This window comes from Branchiostoma lanceolatum, chromosome 16 (genome assembly GCF_035083965.1).
Source record: "Branchiostoma lanceolatum isolate klBraLanc5 chromosome 16, klBraLanc5.hap2, whole genome shotgun sequence".
Classification (NCBI taxonomy): domain Eukaryota; kingdom Metazoa; phylum Chordata; class Leptocardii; order Amphioxiformes; family Branchiostomatidae; genus Branchiostoma; species Branchiostoma lanceolatum.
The window spans coordinates 12,869,708-12,891,878 of record NC_089737.1 but is presented as its reverse complement, the minus strand read 5'-3'; the positions used below and the strand labels follow the sequence as shown (position 1 = coordinate 12,891,878).

The 22,171-nt window shown below is 39.9% G+C and overlaps 2 protein-coding genes across 7 annotated transcripts; one reads left to right on the top strand and one right to left on the bottom strand.

Annotated features, from left to right (window-relative positions):
- Nucleotides 1–1,753: 1,753 nt before the first annotated feature.
- On the bottom strand, nt 1,754–17,227 carry LOC136421784 (putative ankyrin repeat protein RF_0381). Of its 6 annotated transcripts, none has more exons than XM_066409338.1 (19): nt 16,935–17,227; nt 12,331–12,426; nt 11,656–11,757; nt 10,959–11,033; nt 10,498–10,590; nt 10,115–10,213; nt 9,717–9,815; nt 9,009–9,107; nt 7,682–7,780; nt 7,050–7,148; nt 6,371–6,469; nt 5,853–5,951; nt 5,228–5,326; nt 4,721–4,819; nt 4,056–4,154; nt 3,573–3,671; nt 3,104–3,202; nt 2,527–2,625; nt 1,754–2,107 (listed from the first exon to the last, which is right to left on the bottom strand). In XM_066409338.1, exons 1-19 carry the CDS (start codon nt 16,992–16,994, stop codon nt 2,021–2,023), a joined length of 1,800 nt encoding a protein of 599 aa, XP_066265435.1. In that variant the 5' UTR covers nt 16,995–17,227; the 3' UTR covers nt 1,754–2,020. The 6 variants fall into 6 exon arrangements, with proteins under 6 accessions (XP_066265435.1, XP_066265433.1, XP_066265436.1 ...); XM_066409336.1 differs by having other exon boundaries at nt 11,656–11,778; nt 16,935–17,225; XM_066409339.1 differs by lacking the exon at nt 16,935–17,227 and adding an exon at nt 16,720–16,836 and having other exon boundaries at nt 11,656–11,778.
- A 1,331-nt stretch (nt 17,228–18,558) lies between these two features.
- Nucleotides 18,559–22,032, top strand: LOC136421474 (tRNA wybutosine-synthesizing protein 5-like). Its single transcript, XM_066408801.1, has 7 exons — nt 18,559–19,099; nt 19,237–19,392; nt 19,593–19,712; nt 20,061–20,305; nt 20,808–21,053; nt 21,336–21,504; nt 21,925–22,032. The coding sequence occupies exons 4-7, from the start codon at nt 20,130–20,132 to the stop codon at nt 22,030–22,032; spliced, it is 699 nt and encodes a 232-aa protein (XP_066264898.1). The 5' UTR covers nt 18,559–19,099; nt 19,237–19,392; nt 19,593–19,712; nt 20,061–20,129.
- The last annotated feature ends 139 nt before the right edge of the window (nt 22,033–22,171 follow it).

Sequence of the window (22,171 nt, the reverse complement as noted above, 5' to 3'; positions counted from 1 at the left end):
GAGAAGGATGAAAGTCGAGGTCGACAGAAGTGGCCACATACACAGATGACGATGTTTTCATGTTGTTCGCATATTATGTGACTGCCGTGGGATAAAAGAAAAGGTCATTCATGTTTCAGCATGATGAATGCGGATGTAACTTTCATAATGTTAAGTTACGCTTGCAAATGTGCAAGCGAGTTTGCTCATGGACAGGTATTCTCCATACTACAGAGCTAGAGATGCCTTCGCTCAGCATTCATTTGGTTGAATTGTAGCCCTTCTCAGTATCAGATATATGGACTTTCAAAGTGGATTTGTTTTATATGTTTAAATTACTGTTCTTGGGTAAATCTAATTTCATAGAAATCACGATGCTATAAAACATCAAAAATGAATTTCTATTACCAAATGGGGGAATCAATTTACAATGCAAAGATGCTGTGACTTCTTTGCTTAACGGTAACGAATGATTCTGTATTTAGTTCCAGTTATCAAATCTGGTCCATCAACGTTGCGACCCGGACCTATAACCGCAAGCAGTAATTGATATGATGAACTGTTTGTTTCTTTGGCATTTATTCAATATCTACAATTGATGGCTGTTTGTTCAACGAGTAACGAACGATCCCGTAACTTCAAAAAAGGTAAATAATGCCTTGCTTCCGCTGCGGATATACGCTGGCTTTCTCCCCCGTAGTGAATATATACGGTCGACGGCTGTTAAGAGGAAGCCGTCCCAAGCAACTGAAGGGTAGATTTAAATTCCATGGGTTTTGGGTCCATTCAGAGTGATGTAGTATAGGTATAATGTTTTGTAAGGGCTGCTTAAGGTACCTTTAAGGGCTCAGGGACGATCATGATATGACAGCCCCATCCATCGTACCATGCGCGGATGGTAACAGAGGTACTAACGTCTCTTATTGGTCTGGACAGACGGCAATTTAACATTTTCCCCACGTACCATGGGTTCTGGTCAGTTTGTGAAAAGAATTAAAGCTCAGTAAAACCACATCACACTCTTGTTCCTTATTCTTCTGTCAGTCTTTGACTACTCGGAGAAAAATGGAATTATCTTTAAGACTATGTCATTTTTAGCCCATCTTCACATAGTCTAATTATTGCCTCCAAAGAAAAAAGGTAGAAACGATGTGTGTGATTATTAATTTTATTTCATAAAGTACAGAAAGCTGTTTGGATATCAGCAATTCCAATTGTTTGATATCAGCAATAAATTGCCACTGGTCTATACAGTAATACCACAGTTAGAAGAGTCGTCCGCTGTGTAATCTAGTATGCAATAAAGTACCGTGGCGCCCCCTAGAAATGGCCGTTCATAATAGCACCCAAAATGAACGTGAAATTACGTTGTCAGAGCTACAATGTTTCAAAACATGCTGTATGAATGTTAATGCTAGCACCAACAAATGTGTAAATGAATAAATGATAACAATGATAAATGATATTGATGATACTAGCACCAACGGTCTTCTAAATCAATAGCTTTATTGCAGTATAAGTTGCATAAATTATAAACTATTTATCAATTCCGTTATAAATACGTGTATATCGTTCTGGCTAACGCCATATGTCTATAGAAAGGGCCTTCAACAGCTAGAAGATATCATTACACCTTGAGTACAGATGGATGCTTAAATCTAAAACTTTGTGGACAAACTCGACAAGAAACCAATGATTTCTTTACTGATAAATTGTGTAACTTGTAGAATGAAATACAAAATGTTATTACCAACAATGACAACGACTATCTCTCCCCTCATTGGTTGTTGGTTAATATAATGAGGTAATGTGAAAACATACAACTCTTAGCCTTCACGTATTTCTATTCTTAGATTTTACTTAAATTTAATGATGAAATCGTACTTTAGTTTCCTTATAACATTGCAAGATATTTCAGCTTTCAAAATTGTCAAGTAATCTAAAAAGTGATAATTGTATCAGTATGTCTAGGAACAAAAGTCACGGATTTTGGTAAGTTTGCTATATTCCAAAATGGCGGCCTGGTTGTTGACCTCTGACCCTACTCTGTCTCTGGCTCTGACATCATGGACATCAGAAGGGCGCGGATTTCTTCATCCTCTGCATCGTCTGCTGGAATTCCTCCGTACTGTAATGAACAGCAAATATGTTCTGGTCAAACCTGCCTGACAACTCCTTGATATACACCAGAGATGTACCAGCTCTAACTAATTTATCACTATCTCAGCATTCAAGTCCATCGACAACTCATTTACGATTGAGCTCAAAGGCAGGAAAATGCCAATTCCAATTTTTGCAAGCACATCTCTCCTGCCTAAATCACATGTCCAGGGGATCGCGTATGGGCTTTAGCTGATCTACTATACATGTAGGCCCGACTGGGCTCTGAAGTCGGGGGACACCAGCTTTAAATTATTGCATGCGGAAACATTTCCCAACCGTTGCCCTACGGATCTGTTTACGAGTGTTTTTTTTTTCTTTTAATTTTGCAGATGTTGTATTTTTTTTTACATCTTATTTTACATATTTGATCACGAATCGCCTTACCTCGTTCACGACGTTTGGATCAGCCCCTCCTTGGATGAGACTCTTCACCACGCCCACGTGACCCATGCAGGACCCAATGTGAAGAGGCGTGTCTCCGTCCTGTAGGTAGAACCGCAGCAAAACGTTAAGAACGCTCAAGACAAAGGGTTAAGTTAGAAACAAGTTATGGTCCTTCCCACACCTTTCAGTGTACATGAGCGGTGTCCGTCTCCGTTTCGATAGCACTTTTAGGCCGCGCAGGCCACAAATGTTGAAGGTGTCCATTTGATATACTAATATCAAGAGAGGCTACAAAAACGGTCCAGTTGTGCAACTGAACTAGTCTAGTTGCTCGAATCGGTTGTGAAGCTGTGCCATTACAGTTTTTGAAATAGAAGTCGTCAAGAGTCTGTAAAGCTATTAAACAATGCATTAACTCATCAAAACTCATCAAAATGAATTAAGGAAAGGTGAAAGAAATCCTTCAAGAACGTGCGGGATCGAGATGCTGCATACCAAATATGAAATTAGCAGAAGTCGATGACGAGAAACGTGCAATGAAAGAAAGCGTAACAAAGGCGTGTAACAGCCGACTCACGTTGTTTTGTGCGTTTGGATTGGCTCCCGACCTGATGAGTGTGCTGACGAGGTCTGCATGACCGCCGAATGCGGCCTTATGAACGACGCTGTGGTTGTACTATATATGACATAATGAATGGATTACATTTACATTACATTACATTTGTATTTATTCATTGCAGTTAACAAAAAAGCACACAAACAAAACAGAGATAAATGTAAACCACGGATCCTATGGCAACGATTACGATGAAAAAAAATATGTAAAAACAAAGAAACAAAATTTGAAAAACTACAAAGTAACTACAAGTAATATGTAATCATTGCATTGTCTTGAATACCAAGTGCTATATCTTAAGACGTAAACACGATTTTATTTCCTCTTCAAATAAATGGACTACAAAATTATGGTCATCGCTGATTCTAGAAGATGAAATCATATGAGAAATGTTAACTTATAGAAATGTTTGTAAATTGAAATACTGTACCTTGTCTTTAGCGTTAACATCGGCCCCTGCCCCAAGGAGACGGTCTACAACGGGCACGTAGCCCCTGGCGGCTGCCTCATGAAGTGCAGTGCTGTCTCCCTATTTGACAAGATACATGTCAGGTGTCAGAGGTGCAAGATGTTCAAAAGCAAACGAAAATAAATGATAAATGCAGTAGAGAGCTGAAAGTCGTTAACTACCAACTCTGTTTTATGTTAACTAGCTAGATACCAGCACAGATGAACGTCCATGCTATAAAAAATATTATGAAGAAAAATCATTATGTAGTAAAAACATTTTTTTAAATGTTGATACAGTGACCCCACCCCCTCTACATAGGGACCACCTGGCCAGTGTGGCCAACTTTTTTCCTCCTTTAGATAATTTTCCTATTGGCACAAACATTACGAATCCTGTCTATATTGACCACCCACGTTTTCTCAGGCATAAGTGGTCCTTTTGAGCAGGTTTGGCTTTATGTACCTTATTCTTAGTGTTGACGTCAGCACCTGTCTTGATCAGGCTGTCCACGACGTCAACGTTTCCCCAGATGGCAGCATTGAACAACATGCTGCTTCCGTACTGTATTGAAGATACAAAATATGAGATGAAATGTACACTCTACAGGATAGATAACCACTATTAGAACAGTACTGATGGAATGGTTATTATGTTCAAGTAAAGTAACTGTGTTACACATGTAGCTATCTCAAATATGTTTATCTTCGCCCTGATGTAATTAGGAGGAAATGAGTTATTTGCTGTGGAACGTCGGCCAGTGTTTGCGTGTGTGTGTCTGTGTCTGTATGTTTGTGTCTGTCTGTATGTTTGTGTGTGTGTGTGGTGTGTGTGTGTGTGTGTGTGTGTGTGTGTGTGTGTATGTTTGTGTCTGTCTGTATGTTTGTGTGTGTGTGTGTGTGGTGTGTGTGTGTGTGTGTGTCTGTATGTTTGTGTCTGTCTATATGTTTGTGTGTGTGTGGTGTGTGTGTGTGTGTGCTTGTGTGTACGTGTGTGTGTTTGCTGGTGTGTTTGTGTGTGCGTGTGTGTGTGTATGTCTGTATTTTTGTGTGTTCGTGTGTGTATGTGTTATCTATTTGTTTGTGTGGCCAATACAAACAATTGTAAATTCAGAATGATTATAATCTTACCACGTCTTTCTCCGTGATGTCTGCTCCTACTGCAATCAGCTTCTTGGCCACGGCAGCGTGTTGTCTGGACACGGCCTCGTGCAGGGCAGTGTTTCCGTTCTGTAGTGAAACCATCATAGTCTTTATTACAATCGCACGTTGTCAGCAATCAATATCATATAAAGCGCATGGTCACCTGTGATGTCCGCTTTCAATATTATGTGTTTGAAAGGAAGCCACAGGTCAAGCACGTTTAATTAATGCTAAGAACCAATCACACTTATCGAAAAGATTAAGGGTCCTTGCCAAACCTCTCCGGTATAAATTGGGAGAAGAGATGATGTTTCAGTCCTGAGTGTCAGCCCAGTGCCCAAAAGTGACATCTTGGCCTCACACTGAGCAAATTCGTTAGAAAATACATGAGGGCATCTGGGCGGTTTAGTGAGTGTTCATTTCTATCTATCAGTCTCGTATTTCATAGTCAACAGGACTCTGCTACATTTTGAAACAATGAACCGATGAACTTACCCCGTCCTTCTCATTGACGTTTGATCCGTGTGCGATGAGATATTCCACCACGTGGAAGTTACCGGACAGCGCCGCGTTGTACAGCGGCGTGTATTCGTACTGCGGAGGAGATCAAGAAGGTTGTTAACACACACTAATCGTACCGTATCTGTTCATCTAATTGCTAAATGATCATTAAGAAAAGTTTGCCGCAAACACGTTTTGAAACTCAAGGTATGTAATGACCATACTATTGCCAGAAAACTGAATTTGCAGTTTGAAAACACCCTTGTGAAGTGATGATTCAGAGCGCCATTTCCTATGTGTATCTTTTTGGCCCAATTCATTCCATTATTAGGTAGACCTTCAACGACGTACAGAAATCTACTTGTAAGCGTATTTGTCGAAGTTTATCAAGTGTATCGCACCAAATGACATGAGCCCAACAGTAACACTACCAATAAACGAAAGAAAGTGCATGTAGTGAACTATACAGCCATATGGCGTGACGTAAAATGCTTTTGGGTAATTTCATACACAGTGGCTTAGTCATCTCCCTGCTGCCTATCCCCATAACGAATGCAAATTTGTTGCCAAACGGCCACCTTAGCAGGCTGAAAGTTAAATGTTAGAGTAATATACATACATTGTTCTTGGCGTTGACATCTGACCCTGCCTTCACCAGCCTGTCCACCACCTCCACATGTCCTTCTGTAGCAGCCTTGTGGAGCGCCAGGTCACCGTCCTGTAGGGCAAACGTCATTTTCAGTATGCCAGTAAAGCCCCTATAGACGGCATTTTCTTGGAAAATGTATCCTAGATGAAATCTTAGATAGGTGAGACAGTGTAGATTCTCAGATTTAGTTTTAAAGAATTGTCATTTTTAGGTCTGTGGATATTCTAGTATGAATAGTCAGTCCCTAACCTAACGTCATCAGAATCAAAATGGCGCCATTGTTTTGAAAGTCGGAGTGTAGTCGTACTATAGTATACTGTTCCGCTGTATAGAAAATGTTGAGAATAGACTTTTTCAATGATCATTTCACATCTTCAGGTTCTAATGCTTGCTGTGTGCCGGGTGAATGTATTTAAGCATTGTCAAAACCTGTATCTTGTCTTCAGAACATGTTAATATTGAAAACATAGTTTTGGCAAGATTCTTACCTCGTCCACGATTTCTATGTCGAAGTTATTCTTGATGAGCATGTCCACGATGCCCACGTGACCTCCTATCGCTGCACAATGGATGACAGTGTGGCCATTCTGGGAAGATAAGAATAACACAAAACAATTTGTTTACAAGATCTCTACGTCGCAAAGTTTGGCAATGAAAATGCCAATGAAGGTTAGACATCCAGGTAATAAGATACGCAAAAAGACTGTTAAGGCAAGCAACTGGATGAAATTCTGACAGTCAAATGACTAGTACTGTTTCAAAATTTTATCCAGTTGCTTGAGTAACTGTCTTTTGGTAATGTGTACTCTTACATGCAAAATAACGATAATATCAATGTCATTATCAATGTATTTGCGTATCTCAATGTATCTGCAAAAGAAATATTACCTTTCAATCGCAGTACCTGGCTGCAAATGAATTTATCAAACGTAACGTTAACGTACATAAAAGTTGAACCGCACATATCGATCTCGAAACGTTTAAATGCATATTTCAATTGGCATTACCTAATATTTCACTGAAATTATTGCTTTCCTTTACTTTCAATTCCAATGTTAATTTTCTTTGTTGGTATTCCTTATCCAAGAACTCGTTCATGAGTAGTGAGATGGTTACAGTCTAGCTTTGTTGTTGTTACTTAAAAGCTGCCCGTATCTGAGATCTTACGTCATTTCTGGCGACCATGTCTGCCCCTGCTCTCATCAGTCGGTCCACACAGCCCACGTGACCGTTCATGGCAGCCTTGTGTAATGAAGACTCCCCATTCTGGAAGAATATGGAAATATCAAAACATATCAACTATAGAATAACTTTGCCAGTAATCATTCAGCTAAATGCAAAAAATGTTCGATGTTCTATTCCGCACTCGTGATGTACGATGTCTATTCTGCAAGTTCTTGCCTAAGGACTAATTGCAACATGTAACAGTACTACATGCATTTAGAAAAAAGTTATACATACAGTGCAACAGAACAATGGCATCAAGTGCTTGTGGACACGAGACTATTCTAATAAGATCTGCTTCGGAATACAACCTAAGCTCTTTGGGTTTGACGTCTTTCCTGGAAGCATTTTAAGACGTTTAGTTTAAGTGAAGTTTGCAAAGTTTTAGTTTTCTTTTAAGCTACAGTATAATACATCTTTTAGCAATCTTTTCAAACATTGACTGGCATTTGAAGACATAGATGACAGTGTCATCAAATGAATATTTAGCCTGGAATCCAGTCGTATCTGCTTAGATGCTCCCAACTGGGCCGTTTGCCGTCTAGATTCCAGGCTAGTATGATATCAATTCTTACCACATCTTTGTAGTTGACATCTATCCCAGCGTTGATCAGGGTGTCCACAACATTGGTGTGTCCGCCATCTGAGGCTGCGTGAAGCACTGTGATGCCGTTCTGTAATGCGTAATGATCATAATTGAAAGTTTTATTGCAAGTTCACGCCCGTGGGCTAATTGCAAATACATGGTATAAACATACATGTGTCAGTGAACTGTGACTGACTTTGTCGTAACAATAGACTACTAATACTAAATACGACTGTTGGCTATATCTAGACAAGCTGGGTTTGACTTCTTTTTTGGAGACAATGGAAGACGAAAAGTCCTACTTTTTCTAGAATTTGAATGGATTTTTAACGGTTGGAGTTTTATAATGACAATGCAATGTTTTCTGAATGTCATTTTCGTCTGTATTTTTGTTGTCTGAGACAGCAACGAGCAAATTTGTTTAATGCCATTGTACATATATATGGTCGATTCAAGTAATTACATAAACACATGTACAGACCAAACGTTAACCATTCCAGCGCTAACTAACCAGAGAACATCAATTGTTGCTTGAAGTCTCGCGTGTAGCATCTTGAGAGTCCAATGTATTCGACATTAATGATTGAAGACCTTTATTGTATGTTCGTGCCCCGAGGGGCTAGATACAGGTCGTTTAGCACAAACCTAACTAACATCTAAGTGACATATACAGTGAAATATGTACAGTACATTGTGTAAACATACATAAGTGACTGTTTGATTGCAAATAGAGCTTTTAAACCTTTGGAACTTAAGAATTTGTTATTTGCTTTGAACGTGCCAGCTGAGTTTACAACTATACCTAGATAAGTATATGACGTAACAATTTCTACAATATGACTATCAAATACAAAAGAATAGTTTTTCTGTTAAATGTATTAATGTAGTTCTCAAAATTAATTATGGAAGGAGAGCGGTTATATATATATTGCCTCCAGCAAAGCCAAAGAAGTTGCTTTATTGAATCAAGTTATAATAAATATACAAGCAAGCAGCTGGTACAAACTGCAGTTATCGATGTTGTAAGGCACATCTGATATCGCGGTTGGCAAAAGAAATTATTTGTTAACAGCATTTGCATGATAGGGCTATTCCGCCAAAGGGCTAGAGATGGCACTTTTGAAATAGGCTTCAGTTATGCATTGATATGTTTGAAAAATTTTTGTCTTTTGTTTGCTTTGGTCTGGAACAGCTCTAATCTCAAGCAAGCGCGCCTCTTACAGACTTGATGACTTTGCTAATTATATAAGTGGATAGATGCAAGGTTAATGGTGAGAACACTCGTGGCGGAAGGATGACAGGACAAGGGTGCTCACGAAGTTTTTGATGGTGAAGTCTGTTCCTCTGTCCACCAGTTTCTGAACCACGCCGAAGTGCCCTCTCTCGGCGGCTAGATGAAGGGATGTGTCTCCTTTCTGTGGAATGCGTGGGTGCAAAGAATGGAATAAGAAACGGAACAGGGTTCGTGCACTTCTTGTAAGTGTCTTGAATTTCATGTCTTGAAATTTGAGAAATGTGCACCTTTAAGGTCCTATAAAATCCACCTTTGATATGAAAAACATCGCAGATATTTTTCATAGTTATATGAAAGAACATTGCATACTTTAACAGCAGCAAGATACAAAAAACAATCCCTAATACTAGACGGCCAAACGGTACCACATTTTAAAAATTGAACAAGATTCCCGTTAAGTGTGCGAACCCTGCAGACAAATGAACTGAAAGAACTATTGACAGAGCTACTGCTAATGTTCCAACAGCTTAACCTTCAAACTTGTACAACATTCAACAGACATAGAACTTGAAATGGAAAGTGCGTATGATGGATACCTCTCCGAATACCATCTATATATTTCTAGCGATGACTTGTACTCGGCTTGGTTATTAATGCTTATAGTACATTGTATCCCCTTATATTGTTTGTGTAAAACGTTCATTTTGAAAGACTTAGTTTTGATGTTGAGTCACACCAAAGATATTTCGCAGTGGAAATTATATCGTCATCAAGGTGACCATATGCATACCTGATTCTTACTCTCAACATCAGCCCCGGCACTGACAAGTTTCTCCACTATGTCCACATAGCCTTCCCGTGAGGCGTTGTGGAGCGGGGTATCCCCATCCTGAAAACAAAAGACATTTTGAATCTCTTTTAGTGCTAAAAAAATAGTCAAATAGTAACTTTTGACTTATCTATTATTTGGTTCATGGTAAATCATGGGAGTTATTTGTTCACAGCCAACACCAATGATGATGATCCACTGTGTTCTGCGGCTCAACACCAATGAGAGGGTGATAAATAAATAACATTTTCTATTGCAAGTTCATGCCTAAGTTCTCCTGAATTCCAATCTCTACTGTGACATATATTTGATTTTATTGCTGCTAATTGTATCTATTTGAAAACTCTTTAGCCTCGTACCTTGTTCTTAGCCTCCACCTGTGCGCCGGCCTCCAAGAGGAGGTCTACAATGGAGGAATGTCCTTCTTGTGCGGCAATGTGCAAGGCTATTTCACCATCCTAAAAACACATAAATAATGTGAAAGTCATCGTGCAACCAATCTGATGCTAGCTTTTCTTTAAATTCAGTCGAATCGACTGTTGGAATCGGCTTGTCAATCGGCAGCTTGAAACGGCTACTCAAAGACATTCTATCTTCAGGAGAGTCATTTGACCATATATACATGTATTGGCATGATAAACACAAGGATAAATTCTAGTATCTATTTTAGACGTAGATCGAACACACGCTGTTACTACTGTGGCGATGGGACGGAGTCTCGTTCCCAGGATATTGTTCTCACCTTGTCCCTCTCGTTCACGTCTTCCCCCTCCTTCAACAGTTTCTCTACCACATCGTGATTCCCTATCAGTGCCGCGTTACACAAGTCTCCATACTGAAATAAACATCATGAATTTATGATTACGAACACTACCATTCATGTACATCTTGCATGCATCGTTTGCTTTTTTGGCGACACCTTAGGAGCGGAGGCATGTTCAGCTCAGTGCACTTGCCTCTTGCATATACGTCTTTTCATTTGTAAACCTTTGACCACAAATCTATATTGTGATAATTTAAACTTCGGTGCACGTGTGATGAGTTTATGCATTTCAAAAGCGGACATAATTAATATTCAAAACGTAAGCAATTTCTAATTTCATTTTTTTTTGGACACTGGTATTTTGGTGCCATTAATGATAACAAACACTATTACAGATGTCACCGTTAGTGCCATATACATGTACATAAAAAGCTACTTACCAGAATTCTTTCAGGTAATCTCCTAGGTAAGCTTGAATGAATGTTTGGTTCCACCACAGCGGCGGGCTTCTCTCCCTGTAAAATACAACGTACATTGTACATCTGTGAATGTATGTAATATGTATGTATAGAACAGTACTATTTTGAACCGCATTATCTCACCATTGTTGCAGTATCTATCAATTTAACAATACTATACGTTTGGGACTGCATTGTTAGCAGTAACACCTACATTATGAACCAGTAACACATCGATTCAGTGCACAGTGTGACCAGTCAGTTATACCCTGATGGAGATGACAGACAGTCATCGAAACGTGGGCTCGTATCAGATAGGTGGGTGTAAATAAAGAAATCAACGTACATCTCATACAATGATCTAGAACTACTAAAGAAGTTGTCTTTCCAATCAGTGTGTGCATTAATCGCCTACTCAGGTTTTAGTACGATGGATCTTTTAGAAGGAGGAAGAAAAATATTGCAACAATGGAACAGAAGGGCTGGTATGTGTTTATTATTTCTTTCCATTGAGTATGCTCGCATATCAGAAAGAAGTGTAAAGAGGATACACTAAGTCACGAATACAACCACATTTCAATATTTTGTAGCACATTCCATAAAACATCATCAACCTGAAGATGACTCAGAGCGCATGCGTCGCCGCAAAGAAAGCTAAAACTCTATAACCCTGACTCACCTGTGTTTGCGCCGACGCAGATGCCCCTGAAGAGGCTCCCGACTCTTGCGCCTGCGCTCTCAGCAACCCGACAAATCCTCCGTCGTCTGGTTCTTCCTTTTTCTGTGCAACGTCAACCCCAACCTGTTAATGTGTGGATGGGTGGATGGATGGATGTATGTATGAATGAATTAATGAATGAACGTGTGAGTAAATGGATTATGACACATGGTAACAACTGACGGAGAGTAGTAAATGCCATGCTTGTGACATGAGGTGTACCATCGAGTGGACAAATGAGAAGCACTCGGACTTTGATATCAACAAAACAGTTCACCATTATTACGATAGAATCTAATAACGTTGAGACGACTTCAAATTATACATTCTTGCTAATATAGATTTTCTTCTTTTGATTTTTTTGACGACAATATTCATGATGTAGTTCTATCGCATAGATTTAGCCCATATTTCTTATCAATTACGTAGTACTATACGTTGTTATTCTTACACTTATTGAGTGTAGCTTTGGCCCGCCGCCAAAGATCCGCTAGCCTGCCGAATCTTGCAATTGGGCGGACGCGAATGCTAACAAGGCTGGACTCCAGGCTAGGTCCAAAGATCCCTCATCACGTTCTCGAGGTGCCATTATCGTAAACATTTCTACTGCCTGTGGAAGTAGGTAAAAGTGGTTACCTGAACTTGGGGAAGCCCTCCTGCTGCCGTGGCTGGCTTCATGGCGTCTCCTGATGACCGACTGCTAACTGGGGGCATGTCGGCACTTTCACCGTCCTGGGAACGGGAAAAGGTCGGCAAAGGTTTAGTTTTCACCTTTTAAGCAATACACCGTGCAGTTTTCAGACTCCGGCTTGTGATATGAATGTAAGGCGCAGGCAATTTGCAAGCTAGTTTGACTTCCGTTAATTTCTATAGGGAACAATTCTTGTAAAAACATAGCGATTCCTTCCTGATACGCCATACACATGGACCCGCCTTACATACATGAATAATATTACCATTCATTCGTTATGATCAATGAATGCATACTCATTTAACAAACCACATTCTAAGTTATACAAAAAATTCAATTTACCTGTGCTATTTCTTTAAAAATTCAAAACAAAACCACCAATTTTAACTTCTCGGGTCTGCACTCGAGGAATTCCTGATCAGCTCGCTAACACCATTCAGCGTTACCCCAGCGTCTGTCCATTATGCAAAAGCGGCTCAGTCAGAACAGATGGCAACTGTTGTCTATCAATCATGCATTCCCGCCTGTGGCACCGGCTTCTATTTATGGTTTTAATGTCTCTAATGGCAAGGTCTTCACCCGACATGTCCCCGAGTCAGCTCTTAGGTCATGGACAGTGAGGTTCATGTTCATGTTTAACGTTACCATTCATGATCAGTTTTCTCACATAATAGTTCAAAGACAAATTTCTGTAAAAAGCCAATTTTTAGATCTCGTACGAAATCTCGCGTCGATAACCTCTCGCGAGACAAATCTGTACGGCAACGACGAGAGTATTCACGCATTGTTTTAGTTTGAAAGTGGAGTATGAAGTTCCTAAAATCGGCTTTAAAAACAAACCTGACTAGACAAGTTTCAAGAACAAAATGAATCCGTAGCTAGACATTAATTCTACGAGTCTTCTGATCTCATTGTAAATCTAGAATGAATGAAATGAAATATATCTTGAGCACAAATTTTGATTATCCCAAGTACTAGTTTGTAAAAATACCGTTAACACTTGTTATTTATGACATTGTTTGTCCCTAATCCTGGGCTACCATGAGGTACTATCTAAGGTCAATGTCAGGACTAATTTCGGGATTAGCTTTATTTATGTATACAAAGTTAAAGTCAGTCGCTAGAATATTTCACACTTGGGCCCATGTCTCGTGATTCTTTGACTTTGTTGAATACGAAAAGCTAAAGCAACGTTTCAATTAAACAAAATGACCGCGCTTCAATTTAATTACCGTTACATGCATGTCGTCCCCCCACTCTGATTTCAACATCGATAATTTAGGGTCATCTTCCTTCTGATGTTCACTCAAAAACTGTCAAGTGCCCTATACTTGATTAGCTAGCCCCACAGAACAAGGCTGAAACAAAGAAATCAATTCAAATCACAAAATTGGACGAGGTGAAAATGATTAAGAAAACTTGTTCTATACATATAGAAACAAAGCAATCAAATTGACGACTTCGCATCAACTTTTTTTCCTTTAATACTACCGCTATGCCATAATCAATGTGATCAATTTGTAAGTATTTCCATCTACAAGCACTTATACTGAACTTAACCATAGGATGGTGTAAATAAACAACAACAGCTGTAAGAACCATGACGTCGGTTTGCGGAATGTTATAGCTGACGATTGATTACAAAATTAATTCGGAGACAAAATTGCTTGATCTGAAATCTCTCCTGCACAGAAGACGTGGTAGAGAAGTTAATATTGGATTTCATTTCTTGTCAGAACCGTTTCCGTATACGAAGGGAGTAAATGGTGGGGGTGGGAGCTAAAGATATTATGATGTAAAAGGCTAAAAATCCAAAGTGTGTACTAAGCTAGTCAAAGCTAAAGAATGGCTACAATTTTACCATTTTAGCAAATAGGCTAATGTGTGTCATTCTGTATGAATCAACATAGAATATGGGAGTTTTGTCATGGAAAATTCAACGGCGTGTCTGTGAGTCAGCAGGTTTTATGTCCGCCATTTTAATCTGCCCCCCACCCCCTTACAAACTTACGTTAGCTTTTAGATGAATGGTTTATAATGATAGTATCATCATATGAAAATGGGTGAACGTTTCTGCCTTGAAAGTAAACCGTGTCTTGTAATGGGGCAACATTGTGCAGGAACGAAATGTTCTGTTCAGTGATTTTGCCTGCATCTTTAACATAAAGCTAAAGGCACAGCTGTCTTCTTATATCAATTATTGAATGAACTATGAAGTGTTAGTATGAATAACATGCTGAAAAACCCGTTTTACAGAACTGAAATAACGATTATGGTGCCAAATATTCAGAAATGAAGATGTAATATTTTTAACAGTTTAAGAAGGCCCGTTTCTTGTGGATATTGAAATTTATCTAAAAACGCATTCTAGGCTGAAATGGCTATGACTAAATGTAATTCTAGTATCTTGTAGAGTAGATTAGTTTCCTTTCCTTATACAACTTGCGATTATATACGTTAAAGCATATGCAATTGTGGATCAATAAAGTTATCACCAATTATGAAGTAATCAAAGTCTGTACCTTTTCGCCCCTTCTAGTATACGGTGCGGCTGTGGTTCGCAGTACACCAGTATTCGGCATGATTCTCACACAACGGTTCGGTACCGATACCAACTTGCGCTCTAAATCAAACAGTAGCTCACGTATTTATATATGTATGATAAAGGGTGCGGTATAACAGATTCATCCTTTATATATATTTTTGCACTGTTTTGAAATTAAAAAATAGAATGTGACTCATAGACATTGTGGACGTCATGTTTACTGCACCTCTTGTGTTCAGTATAAATAATACGCGATGCTTATCGTGATTAGTATAATGATAATGCGATGTTTACGCGGTGCTTATCATGTTTAGCAATGATAGCGCAATGTTTTACGCCAGATCATGCTTAAGGCACCCTGGGGCTATCTTACAAATGACGTAAAGTGACAGCAATACGTGCGCCGTTATCTAGACGCTCCACATTACCAATTCCCAAAACACTGTGTGATCAGCTGTTATTATTTTTGATTGATGAAAACAGAATATATTTTCAACAAGTTTTTCTAATAGCCAAAAAACACCCAAACAGATGTGTAATACTATATATGCCCCCTTATAATAATCCAAATCACACTTTTGATAAAGACTGTCTTAACATACGTCTAACTAAATGGAGACTTTACTCTACCGTTGTGTAGACATAGCGAAGCCGCATATGCATAATTTTAGTATTCTATCTACTACCGAAAAAGCATTACACTTCGAGACCGACAGCAGAAGAAGAAACTACATGTATGAAACAAACAAGCATTACTTCTGAAACTATATACGTCAACTGTTACAATGTTTCCATTCATTTTTCTGGCCTTATGAGCAACATGAGCCATCAGTAGTGCGAACCATATTTGGCACAGTAGTCTGACTGATGTTCTATGGGGGAGGGGGGCGCATATGCTGAACAGTCTTTTCACCAAAGCTAGCTGTTTACAAAATATTCTAATAACGAAACTTTCCCTGGGGTGTATTGTGTTTTCAGCAATGTGGGAAAAACATTGGAGTAAACTGGGGCACCCTGATGATGACCGATAACACTGAAACCGCCGTCCGATAAGGAGGAAATGCCTTCGTCATCCTTAAGGCTAGCTGTACGCAAGACATTCTAATACTCTTGGATCATCATAAATCTATCTTCTTAAGAGTACGTAAACGTGTACTTAAGGGTGGCTTTGCGTCAAGAGGATACCAAAGTTTGTGTGTGAAAAATTTAGTCGAGATAAAATTAATGGCACATTTTTTCCTTCTCTTATCTAGAACTTGGCAATGGCACCGCTTACTTTGATGTAAGGGGATTATGCAACGTTACATGTAGTACTTAGAAAGGATTATTTGGATGTTTAAGTAAAGTTAAAGCAGTCAGGAATGCTTTCTCGGTGCAAATCTGCCCGGATTTCCCCACCCATGGCCCTCCAGACAGCGTGCCTGCCATTTTTGGTGTCATGGCGGCCCACACGGGATAGGAGATATCTATTTATAAAATACACCGCTAGCTATCTAATCTAGAAAAGAAATCCCTCATATATCTAACATATGTCTTTCTAACAACCAAGGTTTATAAAGAATATCTATGTACCCCTGGCATTGTAACATTCATTAGATAAGTTTGATTTTGGGACTTAACTTTCAAGCGGTCGCCATTACGTTATAGCCATGGAATTTGAACAGGGATATCGTTCTAAATTTCCCTCCGGGTATAGCCGGTATTGGCACACATAAGACAAATATTTAACAGATACGAAAAGCTACCTTTTGGAGTAGCTGAACACGAAAAATCAATCTTAAAACCTTACCGTTGAGTGGCATTGCGCCTGGTCGGTTCCCTAATCCAAGAGATACTCGTTCTGTAAACTTATCTGCACGATATATCATGACCGCATAGAAACCACGCGGGAATTCATCTGAACCCTAGCCGATTCAAAGTGTCGTCTGAAACAACATGGCTGACTTCGAACCCCACAATAAATGGTAAAGCAATTAAAAATCGCTCACCCGGCCTAATACGTACCTTCGTAGGAGGACCGCCGCTGTAAACTGCTGCTAGTCCTTTGTTCAACAGATTAAACATCCTTGGGAAAACAATTGGTTGGAATGAGGGGAAATCTGACGACAAGTCGCGAACAACAGTCCCTGACAGGTTTCCCGCCCGCGCCTGAACAAACAGCTGACACCGGGGGTGGGGAGGGGGGCTGTCACAATATTTTCACACGGTCACCCGCACAACTTTCAAACCTCTCTCACAAAAATCCGTACTTCTCGCCTCTAAATCATAAAACGATGCTGTTGAGTGTTCTGTCACTTTTTCTGACCAATGCCCGGATGTTATGTCGTGACGTGATTCTAAAACATGGCGGCGACGTCAGACGACATTGCTGTGTGACGGAACGGCGCACCCTGGGCCCTGCGGTCTATTTTTGTCGACATGACCATAGAATAGCTCTCACCAAGGATGTCCCATATTCAGGGCCTTCTGTATCTATAATAAGGATTCGTGGACGGGTAAGGGTAGCAACGGGGCAGCGGAAAAATGCATGCAACAAGTAGTTTCAGTTTGTAGCCCTAGAAACTTCAACTCAAACTTAGTTCCTGGCATTTTGTTCATGATGAATACAAATATATTCTTTGATGATGCGCCAGGAAAGATTGCACTTTGTACAATGTGTGTTCCACCTTTTCGCTCACTGAATCGTTCACAATTTGTTCAACTTGGGTAATACATTCAGAAATATAGCACACACATTGTGCAAAAGTTTTATTTGACCTTATTTGTAACAAGTTGTACAAAATCCTGTGTGATTCAAATTAACACATGATCCTGTAGCGGTCTGTTTAAAAAGGTATATCAACCCTATTGGTTTATTATTTCCCACCACTTAATACAGTGCGAGATCAAATGTATGGTTCTATGGCTTCAAGCCCGTGAAGACAGGCACTCTGTCGTTGACCTCGTTCCAGGCCCGGCGTTGCACCTGTTCGCCGTTTGTCTCCGCTTCGCCTCTGGCTTTTGAGCTGCAGTTCATAAACACATCGCACGGCGGCGCTAAACTTGTCACTTCAATACAGAACGGTTTTTACAAACGCATTACTTTTTATAAAACCACCGACTATGTATCAGACATAAGAATTTTTTTTGCCTAACGTTAAAACATTTTGTGTGTTTGTTTTAGTGTTTTCCAAAGCAATTCGCTTGCAATAATTTCTTATATACTATTAGATTGTAGAGCTGCATGTTTATGTCTCTTTCACTGATATATTTCATGTAATGGTCTATCTTAAAACACACCACACCATATCGCATCATAAATCATTGTTCAATAGCGCTCAACCTTTTGTATATCAATCAGTTCAAAAGCCATGGGTCACAGCATGACGTAAAGCAAAGGTCATGAACATAGGTTTAAAGTCCGATGCTTCTGTTACTGAATTGTACATGGAGACAAGATTATTTCAGGCCTTTTGGTTGATTCAGCAATGGTAGTGTGTTAGTAGAAATAAATACTGGACCATATGTACGTCGCTGAATGTAGAATTAGGCAAATCTGAAAGTTAAATTTGCTATGCTAGCTTTCAAGCTTGGCTTGGCATGTCCGATGTCTAAATACAGCAACCGGTTGGATTAGTCATCCACTTCCGGACTTGTCCTACAAAATGTACGCTACTCTGTTACTCTGAAATCCAAGGGACACAACTGATTGCGCAATTGAGTTAATATGTGCTTTATTACACGTGAAGTTTGTATCCTTACGTCAGTGGTTTCAGATCCGCCTCGGCCGGATGCAATCGTTTCCTCGAACTCTTTCCCCAGTTTGACGCACCCCGTGTTACTTTGTAGGTACTTCGTTCGGACAACCGCTGAAGTAGCAGCCCTTTCTGCAGCTCTCTCTTAAACCGATCCAGCACTGAGATTCAACCACTTGTGCCAGGATATAGCACAATTTAGGACAATCCAGCCGCCAAAGCCAGCTAGCTCCTTTGTCAAAAGCTTTCGTTTTAAACGTAAGCGGAGGGAACATGCATGCCCTCCCGACTGTAATTGTACACAGCAAAGGTATGCTGTTCGTAGCTGCTGTTTTCGATATCGTGCTATTGGGTCCTGTTTTGGCTTCCTACGGGTTGAAGGACCCGCCAGGACATTTACAGCCGCTGGGATGGCATCAACCACCGACAGGACAGGTGGGTACTTCTAAAATAAATAAAAAATTCTCATTGTCATTGAATGCTTTAGATATTATGTCTTTGTTAAAATTACGCAATACATTGCGAGGAACCATTTACGTCTACTTTGTTTCACGAATTTTTCTGCAAACTAGGTCGAATCAGTTGACGCCATTCCGTCCCCAGAAGATTTCTACCGCCGTTACGTCGCCCCGGGAAGACCAGTGATTCTCTCGGGGGCGGCGAGACTTTCCCCCGCCTACATGAGATGGAACGACTGGTACCTTATTGTAAAACACGGAGGGGTAGAGGTAAGTCATTACCTATGTAGCGCATGCAGTAGATATTTGTATGTCTCTTCTTCAACCCGGTAAAGTCAGATCTCGTCTCGGAGTTCTACTGTCACGTGACGTGATGTTGATTATAACGTGACGAGACATATACAGGCTGGAGATAGTGACGCACCACCCATTCTTATCTATGTTTTTATACTCCACAATATTACCCACAGATGGAAGTTGATTTCGCAAAAAACGAGAGAAGTGGAAGCCACTATGAAGAGATGAGACTTGTAGACTTTTTGCGACGTTATAAACAGTCTGATCTCTACATGGTGGACACAATTCCAAAGGTATGAAAGCCTCTTTGTCCCAACCTTATAAGCCCACTTAGCTTTGCTAGAAAGTTGAAAAAAATAGTCGATCAACTGTCGAAGATTGATTCTTGACATATGCTATCACAAAGGCAACAATAACAATATAAAATATCGAATAAAAAAAATTCTTTGTTCACAACCTTGTGATTTATTTAACAGACGTTTTGTTACGTACAGTGAGCTTTTTCACCTTTCTCAGAGTAATTTTGACTATTCACGAGTGCAAAATATGATAATGAAACAGACATTGCATACTATTGTACTTGCATTAAAAGTAAGTACTAGTAATAAAGTAATGCTTTTCTCCAATGTTTGCTGTCCCAGACTATGATGAAAGAAGTCCACCTCCCCCGGAGTTTGGCCTGTGGTGGTTTCACCCAACGTTTGTAGGACATGAAGCTGTGGTTGTCCAACGGGGGGACAGCCTCCACCTTACACATGGACAATATGGACAACCTGAACTGTATGATCAGCGGAAGTAAAGACTGGTCCATTATAGAGAAGGATGTTACTGAAAGATGGCAGTTACATCATGACGACGGAGAAGAGATTGCAGTTGACGTTGAACGGTAACAAACATATTTTTGTTTATTTCGAACTTTTAACTTTCGATCGTACAGGATAGCAAGACATAGTCTGGGTTCCATCCCTTAACGGCAAGCGCCCTCTAACAGACCATACAAAAACTACAGTGCGGAAACAAACAAACAAACAGGCAAACTGACCCAAAGCAATACTTGATACTCTTTTGCGGTAAAATGAAATCAAGTCATTGTAAACATATTTTAACTCCTTATCGATATTCGTCAAGTATCATGACCCAATGACACGTGAGTTTCCATAAACGTGACGTCATGAGTGGGTCACGGATGCCTGGGAACAAAAACTCAGCAAGGTAGCTTAGCCATGTAGTTCTCAAAAGTTGCAATTTATCACTTTATCATGGTCAATATAATTGTTATTCTTGAAGTAGTTTATAACTATATCACAATAAAACGAGTTTACTTTGCACTGCAGAAGATACCTTTATCAAATTTTCCATTCTTTTCCTATGTCTCTCTCCCGACTTAGAGTTGACATGTACCGGTACCCTGCTCTCCGTAACATCCCGTGGTGGTCTGCCCGTGTGCCCCCTGGCGACTGTCTGTATGTACCGCAGGGGTGGTACCACCAGGTCCGTTCGCGCGGCAGAAACATGGCGGTCAATATTTGGTGGACGCCCATGTCCGTCTTCAACCACTCGGACTGTAGCGGCAGGCAACACCGCTCACCTGTTCAACTCAGCACGCTCAGAGTCCGGCCAGGGAAACAGATTAGGTAAGGTTGCAAAATTTGATGGGGACGATCCTCTCCTTTACACCTTCATCAACCTCAACCTATACTTTTGATATCACAAAGAGACGAGAAGAAGCCGAACCTTTGTATCAGAGTAGATTAAGAACCAATGTTTGAGATTTGTATTAGAAGTCCTGTCAGTGTCAGTAGATTTTAATATGTACTCTATGACGACTTTTGTATTTGTATGCCTGTACTTAGCCCGGTACTACAGGGCATGAATGTACAACACTTACGTTTGAAATCTCCCCCTTCGCAACACAGGTTTGTTCTGAGGACGCTGTTAGAAGAGTACGGAGGGGAGTTACCAAAGGAGATGGTGCAGTCACTGGTTCTTCATCATGGAGAGAGCATAATATCAGACAGCGTCTATACAGAGTTTGATCTGAACAGGGACGGGTGGCTAAGCGTTGCAGAGATAGAAGCATTAAAGGTCAGACTACATTTCTGTGACACCAGATTAGTTTAATCATTGATATACAGACATTTGTCAAATAAGGATTTGTCTGCATTAGACAGTGTTGTACAACGTCTTCCGAAAATCAATCTATGATAGTATGATATATTGACATGATATTGACATGTTCATTTGTTATTTAACAAAAACTCTTCTCCTCAAATACCTTACCAGTACAAAGAAGCATGAAGCTAGCTAAGATATACAGGGAGGGAGGATAAAGTAATTAGTCTAGTAAATATGATACAGTATAATTCTAACCATAACTATTAGTGCCGTGCTGTATGATATGCTACAAAATTATCTATTACTAAACGTTTATATTGGTTCCATGTGGCAATCACTTTACATTGTGGATGTTACATAAATTTATACAAACATTATCTGTCATTCCAGGATTCGACAGTAGAAGGCTTGTTACCTGATGTACAGTTGCAGGGAGTCGACACCTATGGAAGATGCCAGGCGTACAATAACACAGGTGGTCAATCCAACGTTAGATGATGTTCCCCAATAAAAATGCTATAAGCGACTGGATTCTGACACTGATTTAATAAACTAAAAACCGACACAATAAGATGCGTAAGAGGCCATCTTTTTTCATATAGATTGTATTGTAAACGGATATGATATTTTGTTCGAT